The following is a 25430-nucleotide window of genomic DNA, read 5'->3' on the forward strand; positions in this document are numbered from 1 at the left end:
AGGCTGGGATGAAAAGAAATTGTCTCTGCTTGTCTCTTCCTCCCAATCTCAAGGTCTTGGATCTAGCATGTTTAGGTCTCTTGAAGCAGCAGGGCCTTATGGGATGGGCAACGGCCACGGTTACCCCTGTCGAGGAAGGTGGTATGGATGTAAAGAGTGAGCCCACGCTCCCAATTGTGAAGATTCATTCATGTGTGCAATCATTTAACACGTCTTTATTGTACACCTACCATGTGCCAGACAGACAAAAAATCCTGGCCTTCTTGAACCTGACGGTCTAGTGGGAAAGTTAAACAATAGAGACAACACAGGTATTCTAGTCTGTTGGAGGGTGGTGAGTGCCATGTGAAAATATTGGGCAGGGTGAACTCAGGGCAGGGTTGGCAACCCGCTGCCTTCCGATCATATCTGGCCCGTCATTTTGTTTTGTTTTGTTTTTGTACAGTTCCCAAGCTAGGAGCGCTTTTTATTTCTTTTAATGGTTGGGAAAAGGAAATCAACAGAAGATTTTGTGGCTCATAAAATTTGCATGAAATTCACATGTCATTGTCCATAAATAAAGTTTTACTGGAACACGGCCACGCTCGTTGGGTTGCATATTGTCTATAGCTGTTTTTGTGTTATAACCACAGAGCTGAGTAACTCTGCCAGAGACCATATGGTCGGCAAAGCCTAAACTATTTAATATCTTGCTCTTTGCAGAAAAAGTTCCCTGACTTAGGAGATTGGGAATGGTATGTGAAGGTGGGTTGCGATTTCATATTAGAAAGTCAAAGAGAGCCTCACTGCAAAGCGACATTTGGGTAAAGCCTGAAGGAAAGAAGGAGGGAGCTATGCCAGTGGCGGAGAAGAATGCTCTCATTTAGATAGCTGCCTAAGAAACATTTCCACCACCTAGATTCTACCATTAACCTCTTACTCTTCTTGCTTTCATCACTTGTCTATGGATTCCTCTGTCCAGCCACTAGTTCATCTTATTTTCCTACGGTGAATTTCAAAATCCTGAAATATTTCTATCAAGGTCTTTGAGGACTCAGTGGGCACCAAACACCGTTTTCATCACTCACTGTTCTTAGTTCATTACTTCCACTCACTCACTTGGTTCTCACATCAACCCTCTAAAACATGTCAGATATGCAGTAGAGTATGTTATCTCCATTTCACAGATGAGGAATTTGAGATACAGAGTGGCAAAAGACTTACCGCTACTAAAAGCAGGCGTGGGGTTTGAATGTGGACCATCTGGTTTCAAAGCCCTGGCTTTTGCTCCTTGCTGCTATCTTGCTTCTCCTTAGTCTGGGTGAAATACGCTATCCACTGGAATATCACGCAGCCAGTATAAAAGAATGTTTAGAAGAGTCCCGTAAAAATAATACAGGACTATGGTATGATCATGATTCAACCCAGATCCAGTGTCTAAGAAAAAAATGCTCCAAGGAGGGGCACCCACTGTCACAGTGGTAGCTTAGGGGTAAATGGACACTGAATGATTAAATAAAATCATTTGTTACTCAGTGCAGCTGCTATGAATTGACTCTTTCTTTGTGCCCCACCCAGTATTACAGGCTTTACGTGCTGTGTCTTTGCAGGTATTTGCGAGGTAGGCCTGGCTATGCCCGTGGTAGACATTAGGGACTGAGACTCTGAAGGTCAAGACTTCAGGATTCAAATCCAGGTTTGTCAGTTCTCTGAGCTGGTAAACCGTTCTGGCTCTTTCTGATTTCTTACTTTTCAGTGATAAGATGATTTACTTCCATAATGGAAAATTACTCTTCTAAAAAGGAGTCTCCTTAAGAAAGTAGACTGATTTGGGGCACCTGGGTGGCTCAGTGGGTTAAAACCTCTGCCTTCAGCTCAGGTCATGATCTCAGGGTCCTGGGATGATCAAGCCCCAAGTCGGGCTCTCTGCTCAGCAGGGAGCCTGCTTCCCTTCCTCTCTCTCTGCCTGCCTCTCTGCCTACTTGTGGTCTCTGTCTGTCAAATAAATAAATAAAATCTTTTTTTTAAAAAAAGGAAAGTAGACTGATTTATCTTGAGTTTTATTGTCATGTGTATTATTTTAACAAAAGTAAAAACCCTACCTCACACCACACACTGGAAAGTCAGTTCCAGATAGCCCGTCAACCTGAATGTAATGCAAAATGATAACGTTTTTGGAAAACAACATAAGAGAAGAGCAACATGTTTTGGAGCTATGGAAATATTTCTTAAATAAGACATAAAAATAACTATTCATAAGGAAAAGATCAAGGAATTGGACTGCACTAAAGTTAAGACCTTCTGTTTATTTAAAAAATGCCATTAAGAGAATGAAAAGGCAAGCTATGCAGTAGGAGATGTTCATAGTACAAACAACTAAAAAATGGCTTGTGTCCAGCACATATAAAGAACAAATCCATTTAAAAAATGGACAGCCCGGTACCAGGGTGGTTTAAGCGATTAATTGACCAGCTCTTGATTTTGGCTCAGGTCATGATCTCAGAGTCATGAGAGCCAGCCTGTGTTGGGCTCCGCACTCAGGAGGGAGTCTGCTTGCAATTCTCTCTCCCTCTCCCTCTGCTTCTCACCCTGCTCATGAGCACATGAGCACTCTCTCTCCCTCCAAAAGGAAAAAAAAAAAAAAGACCAATTTTTGAAATGGAGGGGTGCTTGAGTGGCTCAGTTGGCTAAGCATCTGCTTACAGTTTAGGTCATGATCCCAGAGTCCTGGGATTGAGTTCCACATCGGGCTCCTTGTTCAGCGGGGAGTCTGCTTCTCCTTCTCCATGTGCTCTCCCTCTCTCTGTCAAATAAATGAATAAATAAATTTTTAAAAATTAAAATTACAATTTAAAAATGGGCAACCCAATAGAAAGTTGGGCAAGATGGGGTGCCTAGGTGGCTCAGTCACCTGAGCATCGGACTCTCGATCTTGGCTCAGGTCATGATCTCAGGGTTGTGAAATTCAGCTCTGCACTCAGCAGGAAGTCTGCTTGAGATTCTCTCTCTCCCTCTCCCTCTGCTTCCCCCTGCCACCACTGGTGCATATGTGGGCATACTCACACTCTCTCAAGAAAGAAAAAAAGAAAGGTCATTTAAAACAAATGGATAACCCAATAGAAAATTGAGCAAGATGCGGGGCACCTGGGTGTCTCAGTAGGTTGAGCACTGGACTCTTGATTTCAGCTCAGGTCATGATCTCAGAGTCGTGAGATCAAGCCCATGCTCTGAGCTCTGAGGGGAGTCTGCTTGAGATCCTCTCTCTCCCTCTGCCCCTCTTCCTGTTCATACACACGCATCTCCATCCTCTCTCTCTCTAAAATAAATCTTAAAAAAAAAGAAAGAAAATTGGGCAAGACACTTGAACCAGCGCATCACAAAAAAGGACAGTCAAAAGGCCAATATGCGGGGCGCCTGGGTGGCTCAGTGGTTTAAGCCTCTGCCTTCGGCTCGGGTCATGATCTCAGGGTCCTGGGATCGAGTCCCGCATCAGGCTCTCTGCTCGGCGGGGAACCTGCTTCCCTCTCACTCTCTCTGCCTGCCTCTCTGCCTACTTGTGATCTCTCTCTGTCAAATGAATAGATAAAATCTTTAAAAAAAAAAAAAGGCCAATATGCAATTGAGAAGATGTTCAATGGAAATGCAAATTAAAATGTGAGTTAGAACTACAGTGAGATACCACTACACATCCACCAGAATGGCTCAAAACAAAATGCCTGACAGTGTCAAGTGTTGATTAGGATGGGAGCAATGGGAATGCTCCAACATGAGTGGAGGGAGAAGAAGATATTACAACCACTTTGGAAAATTCTTTGGTCATATGTACTGAAGGTAAACATATATGCCTTAGGATCCAGCCATTCTACTCCTGGGTTCTCACCCAATAGAAATGTGTAGTAATTCACCCTTGAACCACTCAGGGGTTAAGGGCACTGAGCCCCACTTCCCATGCAGTCAAAAATCTGAATATAACTTTTGACTCTCTCAAAAGGTAACTGCGAATAGCATAACCTGGACTGAAAGCCGTACCAATAGCATAGAGCTGACACACACATTTTGTAGGTAATATGCACTATATTCTACATATTCTATATTCTTACCAAGTAAGTGAGAGAAAAGAAGATGTTATTAAGAAAATCACAAGGAAGGGCGCCTGGGTGGCTCAGTGGTTTAAGCTGCTGCCTTCGGCTCAGGTCATGATCTCAGGGTCCTGGGATCGAGTCCCACATGGGGCTCTCTGCTCAGCGGGGAGCCTGCTTCCCTCTCACTCTCTCTGTCTGCCTCTCTGCCTACTTGTGATCTCTCTCTGTCAAATAAATAAATAAAATCTTTAAAAAAAAAAAAAGAAAATCACAAGGAAGAGAAAACATGGTTACAATACAGTAAAAAGTCTATGTGTAAGTGGACCCATGTAGTTCAAAGCCATGTTGCTCAAGGGTCAACTATATAGGTCCATTCTATGTTGTGAACATGCTAGAACAAAATGTGCACTAACCCACATTAACCCACTCACCCACCCAGCCCAGATGAATTTCACAATCAACCAAGAGGTCATATGGCATGATATTCTTCACATCCCATGGAAAAGGGGCACAATGAAACTGTCTACAAGAAGGCATCCTTAGGCAGCAAAACCCAAGTCCAGTAAAACCTAAATCAGGTGGGTACCTCCTTGGGGAGAGAGAATGTAGAATCTGGGCAGAGGTGGGAAGAAGCTTATGGAAAGCTGGTAGGATTTGTTTCCTCGCCTGGATGGCGGTTACCCATGTTTCCTTTGTCAGAATTCGTTAAGTAGACTATTTACATTTCAGGGACTTTCTGTAAGTATGTTCTATTTCACAATAAAGAAGGTTCAAATAATTTTTAAATGATTTGGAATAGTGAGTTCATCACAGCCTTATCTTACACTGAGCAGCCCAGGTGCCTAAGGTGTAATAGTAATTGGAATGCGTGCAGGCGACGCTTGCTTTGTGCGAGGCACTGTTTCCAGCTGTTGATATCTGTCACCCTGTTTAATCTCACAGCAACACTAGAAGCCTGTTACTATGATTATTGGCATGCAACAAAAGGGGAAACTGAGGTACGGTAACCTGCCAAAGTTCGTCAGTGCTCAAGCTAGAGGTAATCTCAGGCCATCTGCCCCCAGATTAGATGTTCTGTTTTCCAGCACTAGGAGCAGAAGAAATAAGAGAACTGGAAGTATATTTCTTAAAACACAGAGCTGTCTGAAAAGAGGAACAGGAAATGGTTCTAAGTTTGTCCTGAGAGTAGGGGAGGGCTGAGATTTGAGCCGGAGAGGGCGGGAGGGGCCACAAGGGAGCTGGGAGCCTTCATCCCCTGCATCACAGACCAACAGGCATAATTGTAGTAGGACTTTTAATCGGAATTGGTAGATGGCATTCAGGGGCTACATGAACTTGGGTGGGAAAACCAATGACCTCTTTGCTTTTACTGCCCTATAACTCGGCAGTCCTCAAAATGTGGTCTGAGAATCCTTAAGACCTTTTCCAGGGACTTAATGAGGTCAAAACTCTTTCCACAATAATGCGAAAATGTGTTTGTCCTTTTCACTCTCCAAGGCTGCCTGACGGGTCATGACGTCATTGATATGATAGCTAATGGAATGTATGCATGTGTTTTCTTCTTGTTTTAAAAAACTTCTCATTTTAATTTTCTTACATGACAAATATCAGTAGATACAACCCATATATACAAAACCTCTTTGGAGTCCTCCATAATTTTCAAGAGGGTATAATTTAAGAACAACTGCTACAATGGAAAGTTACTGGGTCCTTCTGTCCCATCTGCAGACTTCCAGCTCTGCCACTAGAAGGAATCAGGGGAGCCTGGGTGGTTCAGTCGGCTAAGTGTCCGACTATTAATTTCAGCTCAGGTTGTGATCTCGGGGTCATGAGATTGAGCTCTGTACTGGGCATGGAGCCTGCTTAAGATTCTCTTTCCTTGGGGCGCCTGGGTGGCTCAGTGGGTTAAAGCCGTCATGGTCCCAGGGTCCTGGGATCGAGCCCCACATCGGGCTCTCTGCTCCGCGGGGAGCCTGCTTCCTCCTCTCTGCCTGCCTCTCTGCCTAGTTGTGATTTCTCTCTGTCAAATAAATAAAATATTAAAAAAAAAAAAGATTCTCTTTCCTTCTCCCTCTGCCCCTCACCCCTCGCTCCCTCTCTCTCTGAAAGAAAGAAAGGAAGGAAGGAAGGAAGAAAAAAAGCAGTCAAAGATGCTTTCACATCCCACTGCAGTCATTCAGGCCTCTCAAACATCTGTACCCTCACTGAAACTTCCGAGTTACGATAATTTTTGGAAACTGCATAGATCTTGAAGCTTAAAGCATTAAGGAAGAAGCACATATCTCACTTTCACACATGTTTGTTTAAAAAATATTTTTAGGGGTGCCTGGCCGGCCGGCTCAGTCAAAAAAGAATATGACCCTTGATCTCAGAGTTAAGAGTTTGAGCCCCACCTGGGGTGTAGAGAGTACTTAAATAAATAAACTTAAAAACAAATAGTTCTATGAAAAAAATATTTCTATTATTCAGTAGCATTGGATTCCGAGTCAGTGTCCGAAATCTGTGTACCCAACAGGCAGAACTGCTATACTTTGTGGGTTCTGTTTGTTTGTTTGTTTGAGAGACAGTGAGAGAGAGAGAAATCAAGCAGGGGGAGCAGCAGAGGGAGTGGGAGAAGCAGACTCCCACCAGGGAGCCCAATGATACGATGATGCGGGACTTGTCCCAAGACCCGGAAATCCTGACCTGAGCTGAAGGCAGACCTGTAACAGACTGGGCTACCCGGGCGCCCCAAACTGCTATACTTTGAATTAAAAAAGCCAAGTGGTTGGGTCATTTTATCTACTGACAGGAAGGGAGAACAATGAAAAACCTGGACCCTCCAGCCTTTTCCTGCTGCTGGGGGAACCTCCAAACATATTTTGTGGGAAGACTCTCTCAACCTTCAAACAGCCCATGAAGGTTTACAGGAAAATTCTCACTGGCTCCCACCTAGACCCCAGGGCAATTTCTGGAGTTCATGCACTCATCATAATAAAAAAGCTGATTCTTATCCAGACCTTACTCTGGGCCAGGGCGCAGCGTTCTCAGCATGAAATTTCATGCCTCATCTGGTTTAATCCTCTCAACAGCCCTTAGGGTATGTACTATTATTCCCTAAATTTTACAGGTGAAGAAGCCGAGGCTCCGCGAGGTTAAGTAACCTGCCTAGGGCGCCCAGCTCAGAAGCAGCACTGCCTTTCCCGGATTTTGATTTTGTGTTTTCAGTATGCCACTGGGTGGAGTGGGGGGTTTTTGGCGGGGGGGGGGGGGGCGGCGGCGGGAATCCGTGGGCTAAGCTTGGAGAAGGAGGAAGGAGGAAGGAATGGCGAGGAAGAGGAGCCAGGAAGGGATAGGGGAATCCCCCGGGTCGCAGGCCCCAGCTGCCGGCACACCTGCGTACCGGGGCATCTGGCAGGGCCGGGGGTAGGAGCCAGTGTCCGTGCCCTGGGGGCTCCGCCGTCGCGGGACGGGGTGGCCGGGGGACGAGCTTACCTTACCTGTGAGGGCGCTCACTTGGTGGTCAGCCTGGGGGTGTCGGCTGCGGCGTACCAAACCTTTCTGGATCCCCCTTCCCACGCCCCGCCTTGTGGGGCGGGGAGGGGGGTTGCTGGTGGGCGTGAGGCGCCCAGGACCGGCCGGACCTGTGAGACCCAGGGCCCCGGTTGCCTGGGGAGCCTGTCACTTGGAGAAGGCAGGTTCTTCCGGGGCTGGGACAGCTGTGGGCGGCAGGATGCCACGGTACCAGCAAACTCATAAATACCGCCTCCTCACTGGTGGCCCGAGACGTGCGCGCGCGTGCGGGCAGCTGGCGCCCGAGGGTGAGCCGGGGACCGGGAGGGAGTCCCCTGCCCCATCTCCCAGCCTCCGGGCTGACGGTCTTGGGCTGGCTGGGCGCCTCCCCACAGGTCCTCCGGGAGCTGGAGAGCAAACTGGAGCCGGGGAGAAGGGCTGGGGAGAAGGGGAGTGGGTGTGCAGGTGCAGGGCTGGAGGGTTGGGGGTCACCAAGGCATGACGGGATGCCGATGGGGGGGATAGAGGGGAAGGGGCCGCTCCAGGTAGGATGGAAATTCTGGGGGGACTTGGGGATGGAGTGGGGGATTGGGGTCACTCAGACCAAAATGGAAGGCTGGAGGCTGAAATACAGAGTGATGAGCTCTGAGAGCTGGGAGCAATGCTAGGGAAGGAGGCCATAGGTCCAAGAAGCTGGGGTTGCTAAGAGCAGGGTGGAATGCTGGCGGCGATGGAGTTGCCAAGGACAACTCTCTACATTGAGTCCCCACCCCACTCCCAAACCTCTCGCTGAGCGCTGAGCATGAGCTGCGGGTAAGAGCCAGGGCTCTGGAACCAGGACCCCAGGGCTCCAGCCCCAGCCCCATCAGTCCTAGCTGTGCAGGGAATCATTGTGGCTCGTTGTCCTCATCTGTGATATGGCGGTCATGATCATAGCAGCCACCACACATAGGAATGTTGTGAGGCTCCCACGAGTTAATCTATGCAAAGTGCTTAGCACGCAGTGAGTCTCAGGACATTTGGTTCTGGGTAGTGATCAATATTTTTGTTTTCTCTCTAGCATCTGGATAACCATCCCCTTGAAGACCTCCCCACCGTACTGCCTCCTGCCCCTGACATTGCCCAATCTCCCTCCACTCTCCATCTTCCTAGCCCCTTTGTGCTGTTCTGGACCACATCTGATCTACTGTGGACCCCTCCCCTTCCCCATCTGCTCCACCTCCCCCCCCCCAACACAGTCCCCTTACCATGCACTCCCTTTGTCCCTGCTGGTCCTGCTGCTGTCTGCTCCTGGTTTTCTCCTTGGGAGTCCTGGGGACCCCAGTGGCTCCCAAGGCTGCCCCTGAGCAAGTCCACCTGTCCTACCCAGGTAAGTTTCTGGGACCACTTTCTGGGCATCTCCCAGTGGGTTGGGGGCTCAGTATCCCATGAGGATTGCTGTGGAACCCTGGGCTGGTGGCTTGCTCTTCCTGAACCTCAGTTATCCGACTCTGTTAAATGGGGGTTCCAAGCAGTGGTGCACCTGGCTATGTGGAAAATGATTATGGTGTCCAGGCTGTAATAAGTGTTCTCCAAAGTCTCTCCAAAGTGTTGTCCTTGCTCATTGTGTCCCCACAAAGCTGCTTCCTGATCCTTGATCTAGGGGTGGTCATAGACCTTGAACTCTGGACGCTTTGGACCTAAACTTCTTGGGTTTTAATCCCCTCTTTGTTACTTACTTGCTGTTGTGACGATGGGCGAGTGACTTAACCTCTCTGGTCTCAGCTTCCTCATCTGGACAATGGGAAAGTATAAGTGGGACCTCGTGAAGGAGAGTAAGTGAGCTCTTACCTGTGAAGTGGCAAAATGGAGTATAGTCATGGAGTTTTTTTGTCTCAGGGTCCCTTTTTGGTCTCGGTCCCTTCGCGCAGCTAAAGATGATTGAGAACCTCAAGGAGCTTTAGTTTATGTGAGTTATATCCATAATATCTGCCATATTAGAAACTAAAATGGAGACATTTAAACATGTTTAAGTCATTGAAAATGAGCAGTAACACATCCATTCTGTGTTAAGGTAAATGGCATTTTGCATGAAAAATAACTGTACTATACAAAAGAAAAGAAACCTAATGAGAAGAGTGGCATTGGTTTTACATCTTTTTAAGTCTCTTTAATGTCTGACTTAATAGGAGGCAGCCAGATTCTCCCCACATCTGCTTCTGCTGCTTTCTGTTTCTATTCATCGCTTTGGATGATATATACAAAGAAAATTTGGTCTCATGCAGACTCGGAGGAGTTTAAAAGGAGTTTCAAATAATTTTAAAACAGGGAGGAGGATTTTAAAAGGAGTTTCAAATAATTGTGCCCTATTCCTTTTGTTTTTTTTTTTAATGACTGTGGCTTTCTTTCTTTATTTTATTTTATTTATTTGACAGAGAGAGAGATCACAAGTAGGCAGAGAGGCAGGCAGAGAGAGAGAGGAGGAAGCAGGTTCCCCGCTGAGCAGAAAGCCCGATGTCTCGGGCTCGATCCCAGGACCCTGAGATCGTGACCTGAGCCGAAGACAGAAGTTTTAACCCACTGAACCACTTAGGCGCCCCCTATTCCTTTTTGATATTGGACTGAAACTCAAAACACAGCCCTTTCTGTCTTTCAAATAATTTTAGCTTTTTATTTTGAATTAACTTTTGGTTTACGGAAGAGTTGCAAAGATAATACAGGATTCCTGTATCCCCGTCACCCAGGTTCCCTTAATGCCAATGTCTTATGTACCTGTTATCAAAGCTAAGAAATTAACATTGGCATCATATCACTAACTGGACCATGGACCTTGTTTGGGTTTCACCAGTTTTTCCACTAATCCGATCCACGATCCCACATGGCATCCCGCTGCTGCCTCTAGTCTCCTAGCTGTGACAGTTAGTTCTTCAGGCTTCCCTTGTTTTTTGATGTCCTTGACACTTGGAAGGAAGATCGTTTCTTACAGGTTAGTTGCAGTGCAGAATCTGAAACCGGGTGAACAAACTGGCTTTGGCGTCCTTTGGCCAACTGACCTTGGACAAGGCACTTTGCCTGGAGACTTCTATAAAATGGAGCGGCAGTGAAACCCATCTCGTGGGCACTGCTGTGAAAATCCAGTGAGATGACAGGGGTTTCTTGTTGGGTCTGCACAGCAACAATAGCAGATCTGGTCTAAGTGTGTCAGAGAGATAACTCACTTAGCCTCAGATTGGATATTAAGTTGTAGGTTCTACTGCTACTCCCATGTTACAGAAGAGTAAACTGAGGCTCATATAGAGCAGGTCTGACCTCGGGTCACAGAGTCTGGAATTCGAAGCCCGGCAGACTGGCTCAAAAAGGCCATGATACTTACTTTAAAACTTGAACTTAGTACTAATTCTAGATTTAACAGAAAATTTACAAAGATATTACAGAGTTCCCACATTCCCCTTACCCGGTTTCTCCTGCTGTTATGTTAGCATCTTACATAATTACAGTATGTTTATTAATTATTTTTAAAAATTTAAAAATTTTATTTATTTATTTGACAGAGAGATCACAAGTAGGCAGAGAGGCAGGCAGAGAGAGAGGAGGAAGCAGGCTCCCCGCCGAGCAGAGAGCCCAATGTGGGGCTCAATCCCAGGACCCTGGGATCATGACCTGGGCCGAAGGCAGAGGCTTTAACCCACTGAGCCACCCAGGCGCCCCCCCAAATTTTTTTTTTAAGAGAGAGTGTGCACATGCATGCAGGAGGATGGAAGGGGCAGAGAGAGGGGGAGGGAGAGAATCTTAAGCAGACTCCATGCCCAGCTTGGAACTGACTTGCGGCTCCATCTCACGACCCTGAGATCATGACCTGAACTGAAATCAAGAGTTCGACACTGACCCGACTGAGCCACCCAGGTGCCCTAATGTGTTTATTTAAAACCAGGAAGACGGGCACCTGGGTGGCTCAGTCGGTTAAGGGTCTGCTTCCAGCTCAGGTCTCGATCTCAGGGTCTTGGGAGGGGGAGCTCCGTGTTGGGATCCCTGCTCGGCGGGGAGCCTGCTTCTCCCTCTCTCGCTCCCCCCAACTCGTGCTCTCTCGCACACCTGCTCTCTCTCTTTCTCACAAATAAATAAATAAATAAATAAAATCTTAAGGGAAAAAAACCACAGGAAGTTAACATTGGTACAATAGAGTATTAACTAAACTATAGACACTGTTGGAATGTCAGCAGCTTTCCCATTTGGTGCTGACGTAGCTCATTGCTGTTACTGGTGACATTGACCTTCATTGTGTGGTTACAGTGGTGCCTGCTGGGTTTCTCCACCATAGGATTTTTCTTCTTCCCTTTGCGGCTAATAAATATCTTGGGGGAGGTTCCTTGAGACCATGCAAATTATGTTTCTCTTGAGACTTCTGCCCCCTGACTTTAGCGTCCGTCATTCAATCTTGCCTGCGACAATTATTAGCGTGGTGTTTGCCTGACTGTGATATTGTGGCTTTCTAATTCTTTCTCTCTGTCTAATGGAAATTTTACTGTAAGGAAAGCTGTCCCTTCCCTCCTCCATCCATCCATTTACTTATTAATTTCTATATTTCGGTATTGACTTACAGATATTTATTTTGATTCCTTGGATTAAATATCCAATATCATCATTATTTATCTTGTAACTCGAATTGTCCCGGGTTTGGTCTTTTGGAATTCCTTCAGGTGGACTTCTGTGTTCTTTTGACAAGCCCCCATCATTTCTTGAGCACTCCCCCACCTTCCGGCACCACGTGTTATTCCGGGCTGATCTTGTCTATTTCCTGCCCGGTGTTTGGAATCAACCGCTTCTGCAAGGAACCCTGGTTTCTTTCGCTGGAGAGTGGGTATTTAGAAACTAAGATCTGAGCGCTGGGTGTGTTCGTGGCTTCTGGGGTATCACGGCTTCCACGCTGTTACACAAATGTGTGTGTGTGTCACATACACACGCACAGATCTCGAGTTCCCTATCTGTATGTATATAGCTCTTACCATGAGATCATGCTGATACCTCTGATTCTAGTCCAACATCATGGGCTTATTTTAGCCTTCTTCTTTCCTTATTTATAACTTCTTTCTCCAGCATTGCAAAACCTACCTCCCACTTCTACAGTATACTTAGGTATTTGTTTGGTGCAAGTATAGGCATAAAGCAGTTTCATGCTCCATCTTCCCAGCCCCTTTGTGCTGTTTTGGACCACATCTGATCTACTGTGGACCCCTCCCCTTTCCCATCTGCTCCACCCCCACCCACACTGTCCCCTTACCATGCACCCCCTTTGTCTGTTTCCCTGTAAGAACATTTACTAGGTGACAACGTGTATGTGTAGTCCTTTTTCTCTGTAGTCTTTTTTTTTTCAGATTTTATTTACTTATTTACCTAAGAGAGACAGAGATCATGAGCAGGAAGGAGAGGGAGAAGCAGGCTCCCCGTGGAGCAGGGAGCCCAACACGGGGCTCTATCCCAGGACGGCAAGGTCATGACCCAAGCTGAAGGCAGGTGCTTAACCAACTGAGCCACCCAGGCGCCACCTCTGTAGTCTTTTATTTTATTTTTTATTTATTTATTTTAAAAAAAGATTTTATTTATTTATTTGTCAGAGAGAGAGAGAGTGGGAGAGAGCAAGCACAGGCAGACAGAGTGGCAGGCAGAGGCAGAGGGAGAAGCAGGCTCCCCACCGAGCAAGGAGCCCGATGTGGGACTCGATCCCAGGACTCTGGGATCATGACCTGAGCCGAAGGCAGTGGCTTAACCAACTGAGCCACCCAGGCTTCCCCTCTGTAGTCTTTTAAAGAGCATTTTTAAATTACGGAAGTATAAGTTGGCATCCAATGTTATGTTAGTTTCATAGCGATTTGACAATTCTGTTCTTCACTCAGTGTTCACCAGGTGAGGGTAGTTGCGGTCTGTCACCACACCACGTTAGTACAATATACTTGACTATATTCCCTGTGCTTTTTTCATCTCTGTGGCTTATTTATTTTATGACTGGAAGTTTGTAACTTTTTGCTATAGTCTTACAGCTTCCAGTCAAGACTTACCCCATGGTGACCCACCCCTCCGCGTGATTGCCTTATTTACTTTGTAAATATAGTTACATCCATTGGTCAGTGTTTATACTCCATACTGGCTTCTTCCCGCATTGTTATTGTAATTGTTAGTTTTTATGGGGTGTGTGTGAAGGAAATATGGAACATGACTATAATTCTAAGGGTCAGAATTACACTAAAAAGGTAGTAGTTTTCCGTCCTGGTCTTTCCTGCTCTGTACCTGTCTCTCCTTTTCTACCCCATTCTCATCAATCCCATGTAAGTAACCCATGTCTTTCCTTTCTGCTGGATCCTTCCTGTATTTCTTCTGTACAGATGAGTGCGTACCTGCGTCTACCCTCTTATGTAAAGAGTATGCGACTCTCTTGTGTACCTTGCTTTGTTAATTTCACGGGCTCTCCTGGATGTCATTCCTAGAACTTGTCCTCCTTCTGTGGATAGCTCCCTTGTGCTCCACTGTCTGGCAGTGACATAGTCACTTCAGCCCCTCTCTTAGGGGTGGGCGTTTCAGTCATTTCTGATACGTTGTGATTGCAAACAGGGCTATAATGAAGAATCTGGAGCACATGCATTCTCCTGTTCCTGGGACAGGAGCGCATGCTCTTAACATAAGCCTATAGACCATGTGGTGTGTTGAAAACCTTGATTTGGTGGCTGGCATTTAAGAATTTTGAGTTAATCACTTCAAAGTTTGGATTTATTGGAGCCCCTGGGGGGCTCAGTCAGTTAAGCCTCTGGCTTCAGCTCAGGTCATGATCTTAGGGTACTGGGATCAAGCCCCACCCACATTGTCTGCCTCTACTCAGTGGGGAATCTGCTTGTCCCTCTCCCTTTGCCCTGCCCCCTCATGCACAGAAACACACAAAAAATCTTTTTTAAAAAGTTTGGATTTATCAGTCTATCTATGTTCCTAATATATAAAAATCACCGTATAGGGACGCCTGGGTGGCTCAGTTGGTTAATCGGCTGCCTTTGGCTCAGGTCATGATCCCAGCGTCCTGGGATCGAGTCCCACATCGGGCTCCTTGCTCGGCAGGGACCCTGCTTCTCCCTCTGCCTCTGCCTGCCACTCTATCTGCCTGTGCTTGCTCTCTCACTCTCTCTCTCTCTCTCTCTGACAAATAAATAAATAAAATCTTTTTTAAAAAATTTTTAAAAATCACCGTATAGGAACTTTCTAGAAGTCTCTAAGACAGATTTAGGGATACTGGGCCGGCTTCCGGCATGGAGACCAAGCTATGGCTGCCCCTTTAAACCAGGGCAGGTCTACAGTTCGCCTCACACTCCATCACTGTCATTGGCCTGACTCCTTCCAGCTGGACTTTGCCACGTTTATATGACTTAGCAGGTTTCTAGACATCTGAGTTTATAACCCCTCAAGGATGTCATGTATGCTAAACGCTTGGCACGAGGGCTGCATGCAGTAAATAATGATATTAAGACTAATATCCATTCACTCATGGAATCCTACCAGCACTGTCCCAAGGGCTTTGCTTGTGTTTAAGCCTCACAGAAACCCTTAGAGTAGAAACCATTATTATTCCACTTTACAGATAAGGAAAACGAGGCACAGAGAGGTGAAGGGACGTGCCCAGGGAAGCACAGCTTGGGAATGGCAAGGCTGGGGTTTCACCTGGGGAGCTCCAGCACCCGTGTCCCTAACTACTAGTGTTCCGTGTCCCTAACTACTAGTGTTCCCCGATATTGGCTCTCGCCCCTCGCTCTGTCCGCCCCTCCTCCCCTGCTCCAGATCAGGCCTCACTGCCCGCCGGCTCCGCCCTTCCTCCCCAGGTGAGCCAGGCTCCATGACGGTCACCTGGACCACGTGGGTCCCCACCCCTTCCGAAGTGCAGTTCGGCCTGCAGCTCGCGGGGCCCCTGCCCCTCCGGGCCCAGGGCACCTTCAGCCCCTTTGTGGATGGGGGCGCTCTCCGGCGGAAACTCTACATACACCGTGTCACGCTGCGGGGGCTGCTGCCGGGGGTCCAGTACGGTGAGAGGGGCCCCAGGCCCCAGTGCTGAGGGGGGAGCAGGAAGAGGAGGGGGGGGTACTAGAAGCTGCCACTGGCAGGGGGCTCAGGAGGGGCCGGTAAGGCCTCTCTTATGAGACTCTGGCATGAGAATGGGAGGTGCTGGGGTCTGGGGCGGGGTGGACCAAAGGGCATGGGTCAGAACCCCACAATCCCCACTTTCTTCCCCCACCCACTGAAGACGGGTTGGGGGAGCAGGGTGGAGGCAGCCAGGGGTGCTCCTAGCTGACTGTGACCTTCCTCTCTCCCTCAGTTTACCGCTGCGGCAGTTCTCAGGGCTGGAGCCGTCGGTTCCGTTTCCGGGCCCTGAAGAATGGTCCCCACTGGAGCCCCCGTCTGGCTGTGTTTGGGGACCTGGGAGCTGACAACCCGAAGGCCTTCCCGCGGCTGCGCAGGGACACCCAGAAGGGCATGTACGATGCTGTTCTGCATGTGGGTGAGGCATTGGCAAGGGACATGGGGTGGGGCTTGGGAGGGAGGCCACCCAGGGGATATTGAGGGCACCGGGCTGGGGTTAGCGTGGTTCTCAAGGGACAGACGATGAGACACCGGCCCCGGAGAGGGTGTCTGTGTTAACCAGTCTGCCCAGGTTCAAATCCCAGCTCCAACAGAGAGCCACATGCCTTGTTGGTTTTGTCCTCTGCCTTACTACAGTGAGGGCTAAGGCTGGTCCCGAATTCATGGGACTGTCGTGATGACTACGTAAATGACCTTGCTTGGCATGCTGTAACACATGCCGTGTGTTCCCTGTCATTATCATTGCTGCTGTGGCTTCAGGGGACAGGGACATGGATGGGAGGCAGAGATTGGGGCTGATACGGTTTACGACTGCACACTCTGGAACCAGACTCCCAGGGCCTGATTCCTGGATCTTTACTAACCAGCCCCATGACCTTGCATGAGCATGTAACCCCTCTGGGCCTTAGTTTCCCCATCTGAAGTGGGGTAATAACAGCATCCACCTCAGAGGGTGTTTGGAAAATTCAGGTGATCAAGTATGTAAAGCATTTGGAACTCTGCCTGATACAAAACCAGTACCAGATCGTGTCAGTCTTAAGGCTTTTGTCCTGGGAGGGGACAAGAAGGCGGGCAGAGATGGTGGCTTGTATGATCAGAGCATGGGAGACCAGTGTGATCTCCGCGGGCAGGGGTGCGATCAGGAGCTATTCAAGAAATAGCTCCAAGTGCACAGGTGGGTGGGTGTGAGGTAGGGATCAGAGAACTGGGATGGCTCGGGGTCAGGGGCTGCAGCCATCGGGTCTCTCGGTTCTGGCAAGAGGAGAGCAGGGTCTGGGTCCTTACTCTCCTCTCCCCCCAACCCCTGGCTCCCCAGGAGACTTCGCCTACAATATGGATCAGGACAATGCTCGTGTCGGGGACAAGTTCATGCGGCTCATCGAGCCTGTGGCTGCCAGCCTGCCCTACATGACGTGCCCTGGGAATCACGAGGAACGCTAGTGAGGGCCTGGGGCTTCAGGGCGGGTGTGGGCCTGACCGGTGCACACAGACGTGTCCTTCTGAGTGTCTCACCTTAGTCCCTCGACCTACAGCAGTGCATGAGCAGTAGTGAGAGGAGAGGAGACAGAGGCTGGACGGGGAGCCAGACCTGGCCTGGCAGTGGGGTGGTGGGGGCAGCGGGCCGAGGAACCCAGACCCTCTCCCCACCCTTTCACTTCCTTTTATCCAGCAACTTCTCTAACTACAAGGCACGCTTCAGCATGCCAGGGGACAATGAAGGCCTGTGGTACAGGTAATTTGGGGGACCCTGGGGACTGGAGGATGGATGGGAGATGCCCAAGAGACTCCCACCTCTAACCCATGCCCTTTGACCTCTCCAGCTGGGACCTGGGCCCTGCACACATCATCTCCTTCTCCACCGAGGTGTACTTCTTCCTCAATTATGGCCGCCACCTGGTAGAGAGACAGTTCCACTGGCTGGAGAGCGACCTCCAGGTAACATGGGTGGTGACCCCTGCCTGGCCTCCCCTCCCTTCTTCTACCCCGCCCCTCACCCTCATCCCACCCCTTCACCCTCTCTCTAGAAAGCCAATAAGAACCGGGCAGCCCGGCCGTGGATCATTACCATGGGCCACCGGCCCATGTACTGTTCCAATGCCGATTTGGATGACTGTACATGGCATGAAAGCAAGGTGAGGACCCCCTCCCTGGGGTGGGGTGCCAGGAGCCAGGCGGGGCGGGGGGGCAGCCTGAGTCCCCCATTCCCCTCCTTGTGCGCCCTGCCCAGGTTCGCAAAGGCCTCCGTGGCAAGTTCTATGGGTTGGAGGATCTTTTCTACAAATATGGTGAGTGACCTGGGGACCCCTGCCCCGCCTTGCCCCCCCAGTCTCTCTAGGATCAGGGGGCTTGACCCCAGCTTGTTCTGTTTCAGGGGTTGACCTGCAGCTGTGGGCTCACGAGCACTCCTACGAACGCCTGTGGCCCATTTACAACTACCAGGTAAGACTCAGGGAGGGCCAGGGTGGGTGGACCCCAGGACACCCAGGGCTTGGCCTGGTGTGACACGCCCCTCTCCCTTGTTCCCATTTCCAGGTATTTAATGGCAGCCGAGAGATGCCTTACACCAACCCTCGAGGCCCCGTCCACATCATCACAGGATCTGCTGTGAGCGTCACAGGCAGAGGGTGGCTTGGCTTCTTGGCCTCTTGATTTTTACTGCCTCTTGTACTGGCCAGGTGTTTATACAGCTGCTGCCCCACCTCTCCCCCACTCTCTGAGAGCTTAGGTAGCCCTTGTCCCAGGTGCATTGTACGGATGTAGAAACAGAGGCTTGGGCAGTCAAATCTCATTCAGTCCCAGGCTCAACAGGCAGCAGGGGTTGGGGCCGGGGCTTGCCCAGGTTTACTAACCGGATGGATCCAAACACAGAGGGCTTCTTACTATCATCACTGCCACTCAACTCCAGACTCCGTTCACTTTCCGCCAAACTTCTCCCTGATAACCGCTTTCTGTTCCAAGTTCCCACATTCGAGTTAGTTACTGTGTCTCCTGAGTCTTTGCTTGTCTTTCATCCTGCACGTTTTGCAAAACTCCTGGCCAGCAGTTTGGCAGCAGGCCCCCTGGTCTGGGTTTACGTGTCGTTTGGCTGAGATTCAGGTTACGCATTTTGGGCAAGGCGATTGTAGAAGTGATGTTGTGTTCTCCTTGGTGCATGGGACCCGGGGCTCCTGCTGTCCGTGTGTCTCTGAATCACCTGGTTAAGGAGGTTCCTCCACTGTAAAGTTATTATATCTCCCTTTCCGGCCATGCAAATCTCCTGACTCTCCTCCAGCTTTCACCCACTGATTTCAAATCCCCTGTGGGTCCTGCTGGCAACAGTTATTACTGTGATGTTCTAGTGGGAAGTTTCTGTTTCCCTCATTCCTCCAGGATTGATTAATTAGAGTCCTCTCGTGAGGAAGAGTCATCCCTTCCGTCCCATTTATGTAGTTCGTTACTGATTTATATCGGTGTGGACTCACAGGTAATTATTGTATCCTGTGGGCGATAATCCAATATGATTGTGATTTATGCTACTGATCACCTTGCTCCGGGTTGGGCCACTGGGAACTCTTCAGGTCCGAGTGCCCCTGTCATTTTGTGAGCTCTTTCTTATTTTTTGGCCCTATTGGGTGCTGCAGAGATTCTTGCGCTTTCCTGCCCTTCCCCTCTCTGCCTTGGAATCACTTCTGCAAGGAGAGGGGGCTTATTTTTTAAGCTGGTTCTTAGGATCGAAGTAAGAACCACTTGTGATAAAAATTCACATAGTGCACAGGGTGCCTGGGTGGCTTAGTTGGTTAAGAGTCTGCCTTTGGCTAAAGTCATGATCCTGGGGTCCTGGGATCAAGTCCCCACTTCAGGCTCCCTGCTCAGCAGGGAGCCTACTTCTCTCTCTCCTTCTGTGATCCATCTCTCTCTCTCTCTCTCTCAAATTACAAAATCTTTAAAAATATTTTTTAAATATTCAGACCGTTAGGGTGCCTGGGTGGCTCAGTGGATTAAAGCCTCTGCCTTCGGCTCAGGTCATGATCCCGGGGTCCTGGGATCGAGCACCGCATCGGGTGCTCTGCTCAGCAGGGAGCCTGCTTCCACCTCTCTCTCTATGCCTGCCTCTCTGCCTTCTTGTGATCTCTACCTGTCAAATAAATAAATTTTTTTAAAAAATCTAAAAAAAAAAAAAATTCAGACCGTGCAGAGGGCAAGAGGTAAACACCAGCCATTCACACCCCTTCTTCGTCCCGCTCTGGGGTTCTGTCTCTTGGTCGGCATTTTCAAATGTTCTCTGCATGTGCAATGGAGTATGGTCTTGCTAGAGACCTGTCACTGTACTACCTCCTTGTAAAAAACAACTTGGATCGTGCTTCATGCCCTAGGAGGTTCTCAACTTCGGTGCACGTTACATGGGGAAGGCTTAAAACTCCAGCATCTGGACCCCATTCCAGAACAAACACCAGAATCTCTGAGAACCGTGCCCCGGCATTGGTCCAGTGCAGCCATCACCTGGAGCAGGAAATAAAATGTTACCAGCACCAGATGGCTCCTCAGACCCCTAGGCGATCGCTGTTCTGAACTTGAATCAGGGCAGATGAGTTTTCCCTTCAGTTTCCAATTTTGAAATTATTTCAGACTTACAGGCAAGTTGCAAAAATAAAGAAGAGTTTCCCTATACCCAATGTTACCAATGTTCCCCAAGCATGAACATTTAACTGCATCTGTTTTTGATCTGTTTGTTTGTTTTGTTTTGTTTTTTAAAGATTTTATTTATTTATTTAACAGACAGAGATCACAAGTAGGCAGAGAGGCAGGCAGTGGGCGGGGTGGGCGCGCCCGGTGGAGCAGGCTCCCTGCTGAGCAGAGAGCTGGATGCGGGACTCAGTCCCAGGACCGTGGGATCATGACCTGAGCCGAAGGCAGAGGCTTAACCCACTGAGCCACTCAAGCGCCCCTGTTTTGTTTGTTTTGAGAGTGAAAGAGCGCGCATGTGCAAGGAGGTGTGCTTGAGCAGGGAGGGGAGGGGCAGTGGAGAGAGAATCCCAAGCAGGCCCCATCCCCAGGGAGGAGCCCGACACAGGGCTTGATCCCACAACCCTGATATCATGACCTGAGACGAAATCAGGAGTCAGACACTCAATCAACTGAGCCACCCAGGCACCCTAACCACATCTGTTTTAATCCCTATTTTATCTTATTATTTTATTTGTCTGTGGCTTTTATTATATTATTAATATTTTATAATATTTTTGTATCATATATAATGAATGATGACGAATATAGTATTCCTCCTGGACAGATCGTGGGGGACTATGCCATTATCTGGTTAGTCCTCTGACTTGCACGGTGAGTTTTGCCATCGACTGATAAGCCTTGCTTCCATTCATGACACAATGATGGCAGCAAAATGGTGATTTTTTTTTCAAGGTCCCCCATGCTCTCTGCTCTTGCCGGCTGGTGTGGCTTCTGCGAGGCTGAGTACTCACTCTCCCCCAGGGGCTGGTGACTTAAAAAGCCTTCTTGGAGGGTCTACCGTGCTGACAGTGTCGAGACCCGTGACTTCTATCTATTCCTCAAATTGCTTTTTCCCTTTTACTGCACATCTCGGCCCCCTTTCTGTGACACCCTGCTTTGTGACGGTCACGCCATGACGTATTTAACTGACCCCCACGATGGGCCTTTGGGTGCCTTTCAGCCTAGGGCTCTTACAGAAAATGCTGCACTGGGCAGTCTCTCACAGCCAAGCCCTTTTCTAGAAGTCTTAGTGAGGTCAAGGCTTAACAGACTTTGTCTTCCTCGGGGACATCAGGGTCCTGGCCTGGGAGGTTGTTTCTGCTGCTTGCGGATCCTCCACCCACCCAGCCCTGGTTCTGTCTGGCAGGGCTGTGAGGAGCGGCTGACGCCCTTCTCCCTCTTCCCTCGGCCCTGGAGCGCCGTACGCGTGAAAGAGTACGGGTACACGCGGCTACACATCCTCAACGGGACCCACCTCCACATCCAGCAGGTGTCGGATGACCAGGTCAGTGAGCGGTGTGCCCGGTCGCCTGCCGGAGTAACCAAGCCCAGTGGGTTCTGGAGCCGATCGGTTAAAAGAATGGATTCCAGAGCCGGGAATCCTGGGTTCAAATCTTGCCTCTGCTCCTTACCAGCTGGCTGACCTCCAGCAATTTATTTCACCTGTCTGAGCCACAGCTTTCCCATCTGTTAAAGGGGATGATAACAGTTGATTGACCTGTTATACATAAAGTGCTGAGAACGGTTTCCGAAGCATGGTAAATTCCATAGGTACTTGTCAGCCTGAAGCAGGGGCTCAAGAAGGTGGGTGGTAGGAGCAGGTGGAGGGAAACCAGTATGATTTGTGGCCGGAAGAAGTGGCCCAAGGCTAGAAGGACCCAAATAATCATGGTTCAGCTTCCTTTATTTTTGCCATTGTAATTGTATTATATTTTTTAAAAACTTATTTATATATTTAAGAGGAGTGGGAGAAGGGCAGAGAGAGAGAGCCTCAAACAGGCTCTACACTGAGCACAGACCCTGACTCTCATGACCCTGAGGCTACCACCTGAGCTGAAATGAAGAATCGAACACTTAACTGAATGCACCACCTAGATGCCCCTGCCGTCATCATTTTAAAAGAATAATAATTGTGAGGGGCGCCTGGGTGGCTCAGTGGGTTAAAGCCTCTGCCTTCGGCTCAGGTCATGATCCTAGGGTCCTGGGATCGAGCCCCGCATCGGGCTCTCTGCTCCGCGGGGAGCCTGCTTCCTCCTCTCTCTCTCTCTGCCTGCCTCTCTGCCTACTTGTGATCTCTGTCTGTCAAATAACTAAATGAAATCTTAAAAAAAAAAAAAAAAGAATAATAATTGTGATTTCTTGACCACCTGTTGTGTATCAGATGCTGGGCTAGCCACTTTACATCTAGTAGCATTTTAATCACCACAGCCATCCTATGGGATGGTTTTTCTTTCCATTGTACAGATGAGAGCACGAAGGCTCAGAGAGGGGAAGTAATTTTCCAAGGGTCACACAGCTGGAGGGTGGCAGAGCTGGGATCTGACCGCAAAGACCATGTTCTTTTTATTATAAATAACTATCCTTTACTGAGTGGGGAATCGCTTCTTGGCCTTTTGGCTAAGATCAAGTGTACTGAGCGGGGCACGCACCAGAGGCAGGTTTTAAATTTGTGTATTTATTGCATTCAGTTCTCCCCTGTGTAGAGAATATGGAAATGAGGCTCAGAGTTTTACTCTTAAGGCCACGTAGAGAGCTGCTGTACTGGGCTGTAAGTGATGTTTGTCTGACTCCAGGGTCTGTGCTCATAATAACAGCCTAAACCTTACACAATCCTTGCCATGTCCTGGGATCCCTTTTTAAAAAGCCCTCTATAGGGGTGCCTGGGTGGCTCAGTGTGTTAAAGCCTCTGCCTTCATTCAGCTCAGGTCATGATCCCAGGGTCTTAGGATTGAGCCCTGCATCAGGCTCTCTGCTCAGCAAGGAGCCTGATTCCCTTCCTCTCTCTCTGCCTGCCTCTCTGCCTACTTGTTATCTCTGTCTGTCAAATAAATAAATAAAATCTTTAAAAAAAAATAAAAAAATAAAAAGCCCTCTACAGGGCACCTGGATGGCTCAGTTGGTTAAGCGACTGCCTTCAGCTCAGGTCATGATCCTGAAGTCGCGGGATGGAGTCCCACATCGGGCTCCCTGCTTGTCAGGGAGTCTCCTTCTCTCTCTGACCCTCCCTCTTCTCATGCTCTCTCTCTCTCTTTCTCTCAAATAAATAAAATCTTAAAAAAAAAAGTAAAAAAAAAAAGCCTTCTACAAATAATCTCATTGAATCCCCACAACCTCTACGGTGTAGGTAATATTCCTAGCATCCCCACTTTTCAGATGAGGAAAACTGAGGCTCAGAGAAGTCTAGCATCTTGCCCCAGGTCACACAGCCCATTAAAAATTCAGGTCTGTAGCCCTGGAGTCAGGACTTGCAGCTCTCATTACCTCCTTTGTTTTTGTCCCTTGCAGGATGGGAAGATTGTGGATGACGTCAGGGTGGTGAGACCGCTGGTTGGCCGGATGATGTACCTCTAAGCACAGAGGCAGCTCTCATCAGGAACCCTGGGCCTTGCTGCCTTGGCTTGTGTGACCAGACACTGCCCAGGCCCAGGTGGAGAGTTGGGGCAGGCCTTGACTCCCAGCCGTTCTGAGGCCCCATGTGGGGTGCATGCAGCCCCGTGGCAGCTGGGGCAGCTCTCCCCTCCTGGAGAGGTGGGGGTACCACCGGCTGTGATGGGCGGGTCGGCGCCCAGGCACAGAGCAAAGCAGGGCAGGTGTGGGGCGGCTCGACCCTGCTCCCCTGCATAGCACTGACAGGGCGGGGTGCCCACGGGGCCCCAGGAATAAAGAGACTTACAGCTGTGGCTCTGTGGACTCTGCACTTCTGCTGGGGATGCCCCCTGGGCTGTCTCCCCCTCCCCATGCCTGCAGGGGCGAGGGGCCATCGGCACCCCTAAGTCAACAGAGTGGGTACGGCTGTCATGACACCACTCTCCAGCAGGTGGTGCTGGTGACTTTCTCCTCCTAGGCTGACCCTCAAGGCTCCCACTGCTCAAGGCACCCTAAACCAGTGTGGCCTTGGGCCTCAGTTTCCCAGCACTGAGAAGTATTAACACTCCCGCCTCTAAGCTGGGGGTGCTGACAAGCCTTAGGATCTCACAGACCTGCTGTTCTCCTCCCCTTCCCCTTCCTTTTCTCCTCCCTGTCTCTATCCCCTTCCTTTTCGTGTATTCACCCATTATTTCTTGGGCATCTCTCATGTGCCAGGCCCTGGTCTCTGTCCTGGGAGACAGCTGTGAGCAAGCCAGAGATCTCTGCCTTCACAGAGCTGATACTCTAACCAGGGGGTCAGACAGCAAACACAATAAATGAGAAAAGTGGAAAACAGGGTAAAAATTGGGAAGCACTCTGAAAAAGCAGGGAAGGGGCCTGAGGGGGGATAGTGGCAGTTTTTACAGGGATAATCAGGGAGACCTCACCCAGAGGGTGAACATTTGATCTGAAGAGATCTGATGGAGACGCCACAGGTGGAATGCTCCAGGCAGAGGAACAGCCAGTGCAAAGGCCCTGAGGCTGAAACATGCTGGCCCTGCCAGGGTATCAGTGTGGCTGGTGCATCCTGGGCAGAGTGAGTAGGGGAAGACAGAGACAGGGAGCTGATAGGGAAAGATCATGTGGGGCCTCATGGGGCCCAGGAGGACTTAGTCCTTTATCCACAGGAGGGCTCTGAGCTGGTGACAGACACATCTGACTGCAGGAGTCCTAGGCCAAGCTGGGTGCTAGCCCCAGGGCTGAGAGCTCCCCCAGAGCAGCCCGTGGGCTTCCAGCTTTGCAGGCTGACCTCACGTTATAGCTCCATGAGCTGTGAGCTGCAAAGGCTCAGCTTCCTCCTACTTACTCCCCTCGCCACCCCCACAGTGCCCAAGGCACACTGGCTTCCTTCAGTTTCTTGAATTATGCGAAGCTTTTTCTCACCCTTGGCGGGCCCTCTCCTGGGCTCATCCTGGACTGGCACCTTCTCAGCCTGAGGTCTCAGCCTTTCCTGACAGCCGCAGCAAGGAGAGCTGCTGTCATTCTGTCCCGTCCCCGATTTACATCACTTCTAGCTCTTAGCTTCCTGGAATCCTCTTACTGATTTATGCTTGCCTGTGGTCAGCCTGCGCCCTGGAGCTAAGGGTCTGTGCAGGAGGAGACCAGGGCCAGCTTGTCCGTTTGTGGGTCTGTCCCCTCCACCAACCCCTCCCAGACCTCTTCTCAGGCTGGGTGGCT

The 25430-nt window shown here is 49.4% G+C and overlaps 1 protein-coding gene across 2 annotated transcripts; it reads left to right on the forward strand.

Moving 5' to 3' along the window:
• Nucleotides 1-7544: 7544 nt before the first annotated feature.
• Nucleotides 7545-24008, forward strand: ACP7 (acid phosphatase 7, tartrate resistant (putative)). Of its 2 annotated transcripts, XM_045988452.1 has the most exons (13): nt 7545-7861; nt 8614-8922; nt 15386-15586; nt 15877-16059; nt 16957-17080; nt 17311-17373; nt 17462-17576; nt 17666-17773; nt 17869-17926; nt 18013-18080; nt 18174-18245; nt 21493-21630; nt 23631-24008. In XM_045988452.1, exons 2-13 carry the CDS (start codon nt 8802-8804, stop codon nt 23694-23696), a joined length of 1317 nt encoding a protein of 438 aa, XP_045844408.1. In that variant the 5' UTR covers nt 7545-7861; nt 8614-8801; the 3' UTR covers nt 23697-24008. The 2 variants fall into 2 exon arrangements, with proteins under 2 accessions (XP_045844408.1, XP_045844409.1); XM_045988453.1 differs by lacking the exon at nt 18174-18245.
• The last annotated feature ends 1422 nt before the right edge of the window (nt 24009-25430 follow it).

Source organism: Meles meles, chromosome 19 (genome assembly GCF_922984935.1).
Source record: "Meles meles chromosome 19, mMelMel3.1 paternal haplotype, whole genome shotgun sequence".
NCBI classification, from domain to species: domain Eukaryota; kingdom Metazoa; phylum Chordata; class Mammalia; order Carnivora; family Mustelidae; genus Meles; species Meles meles.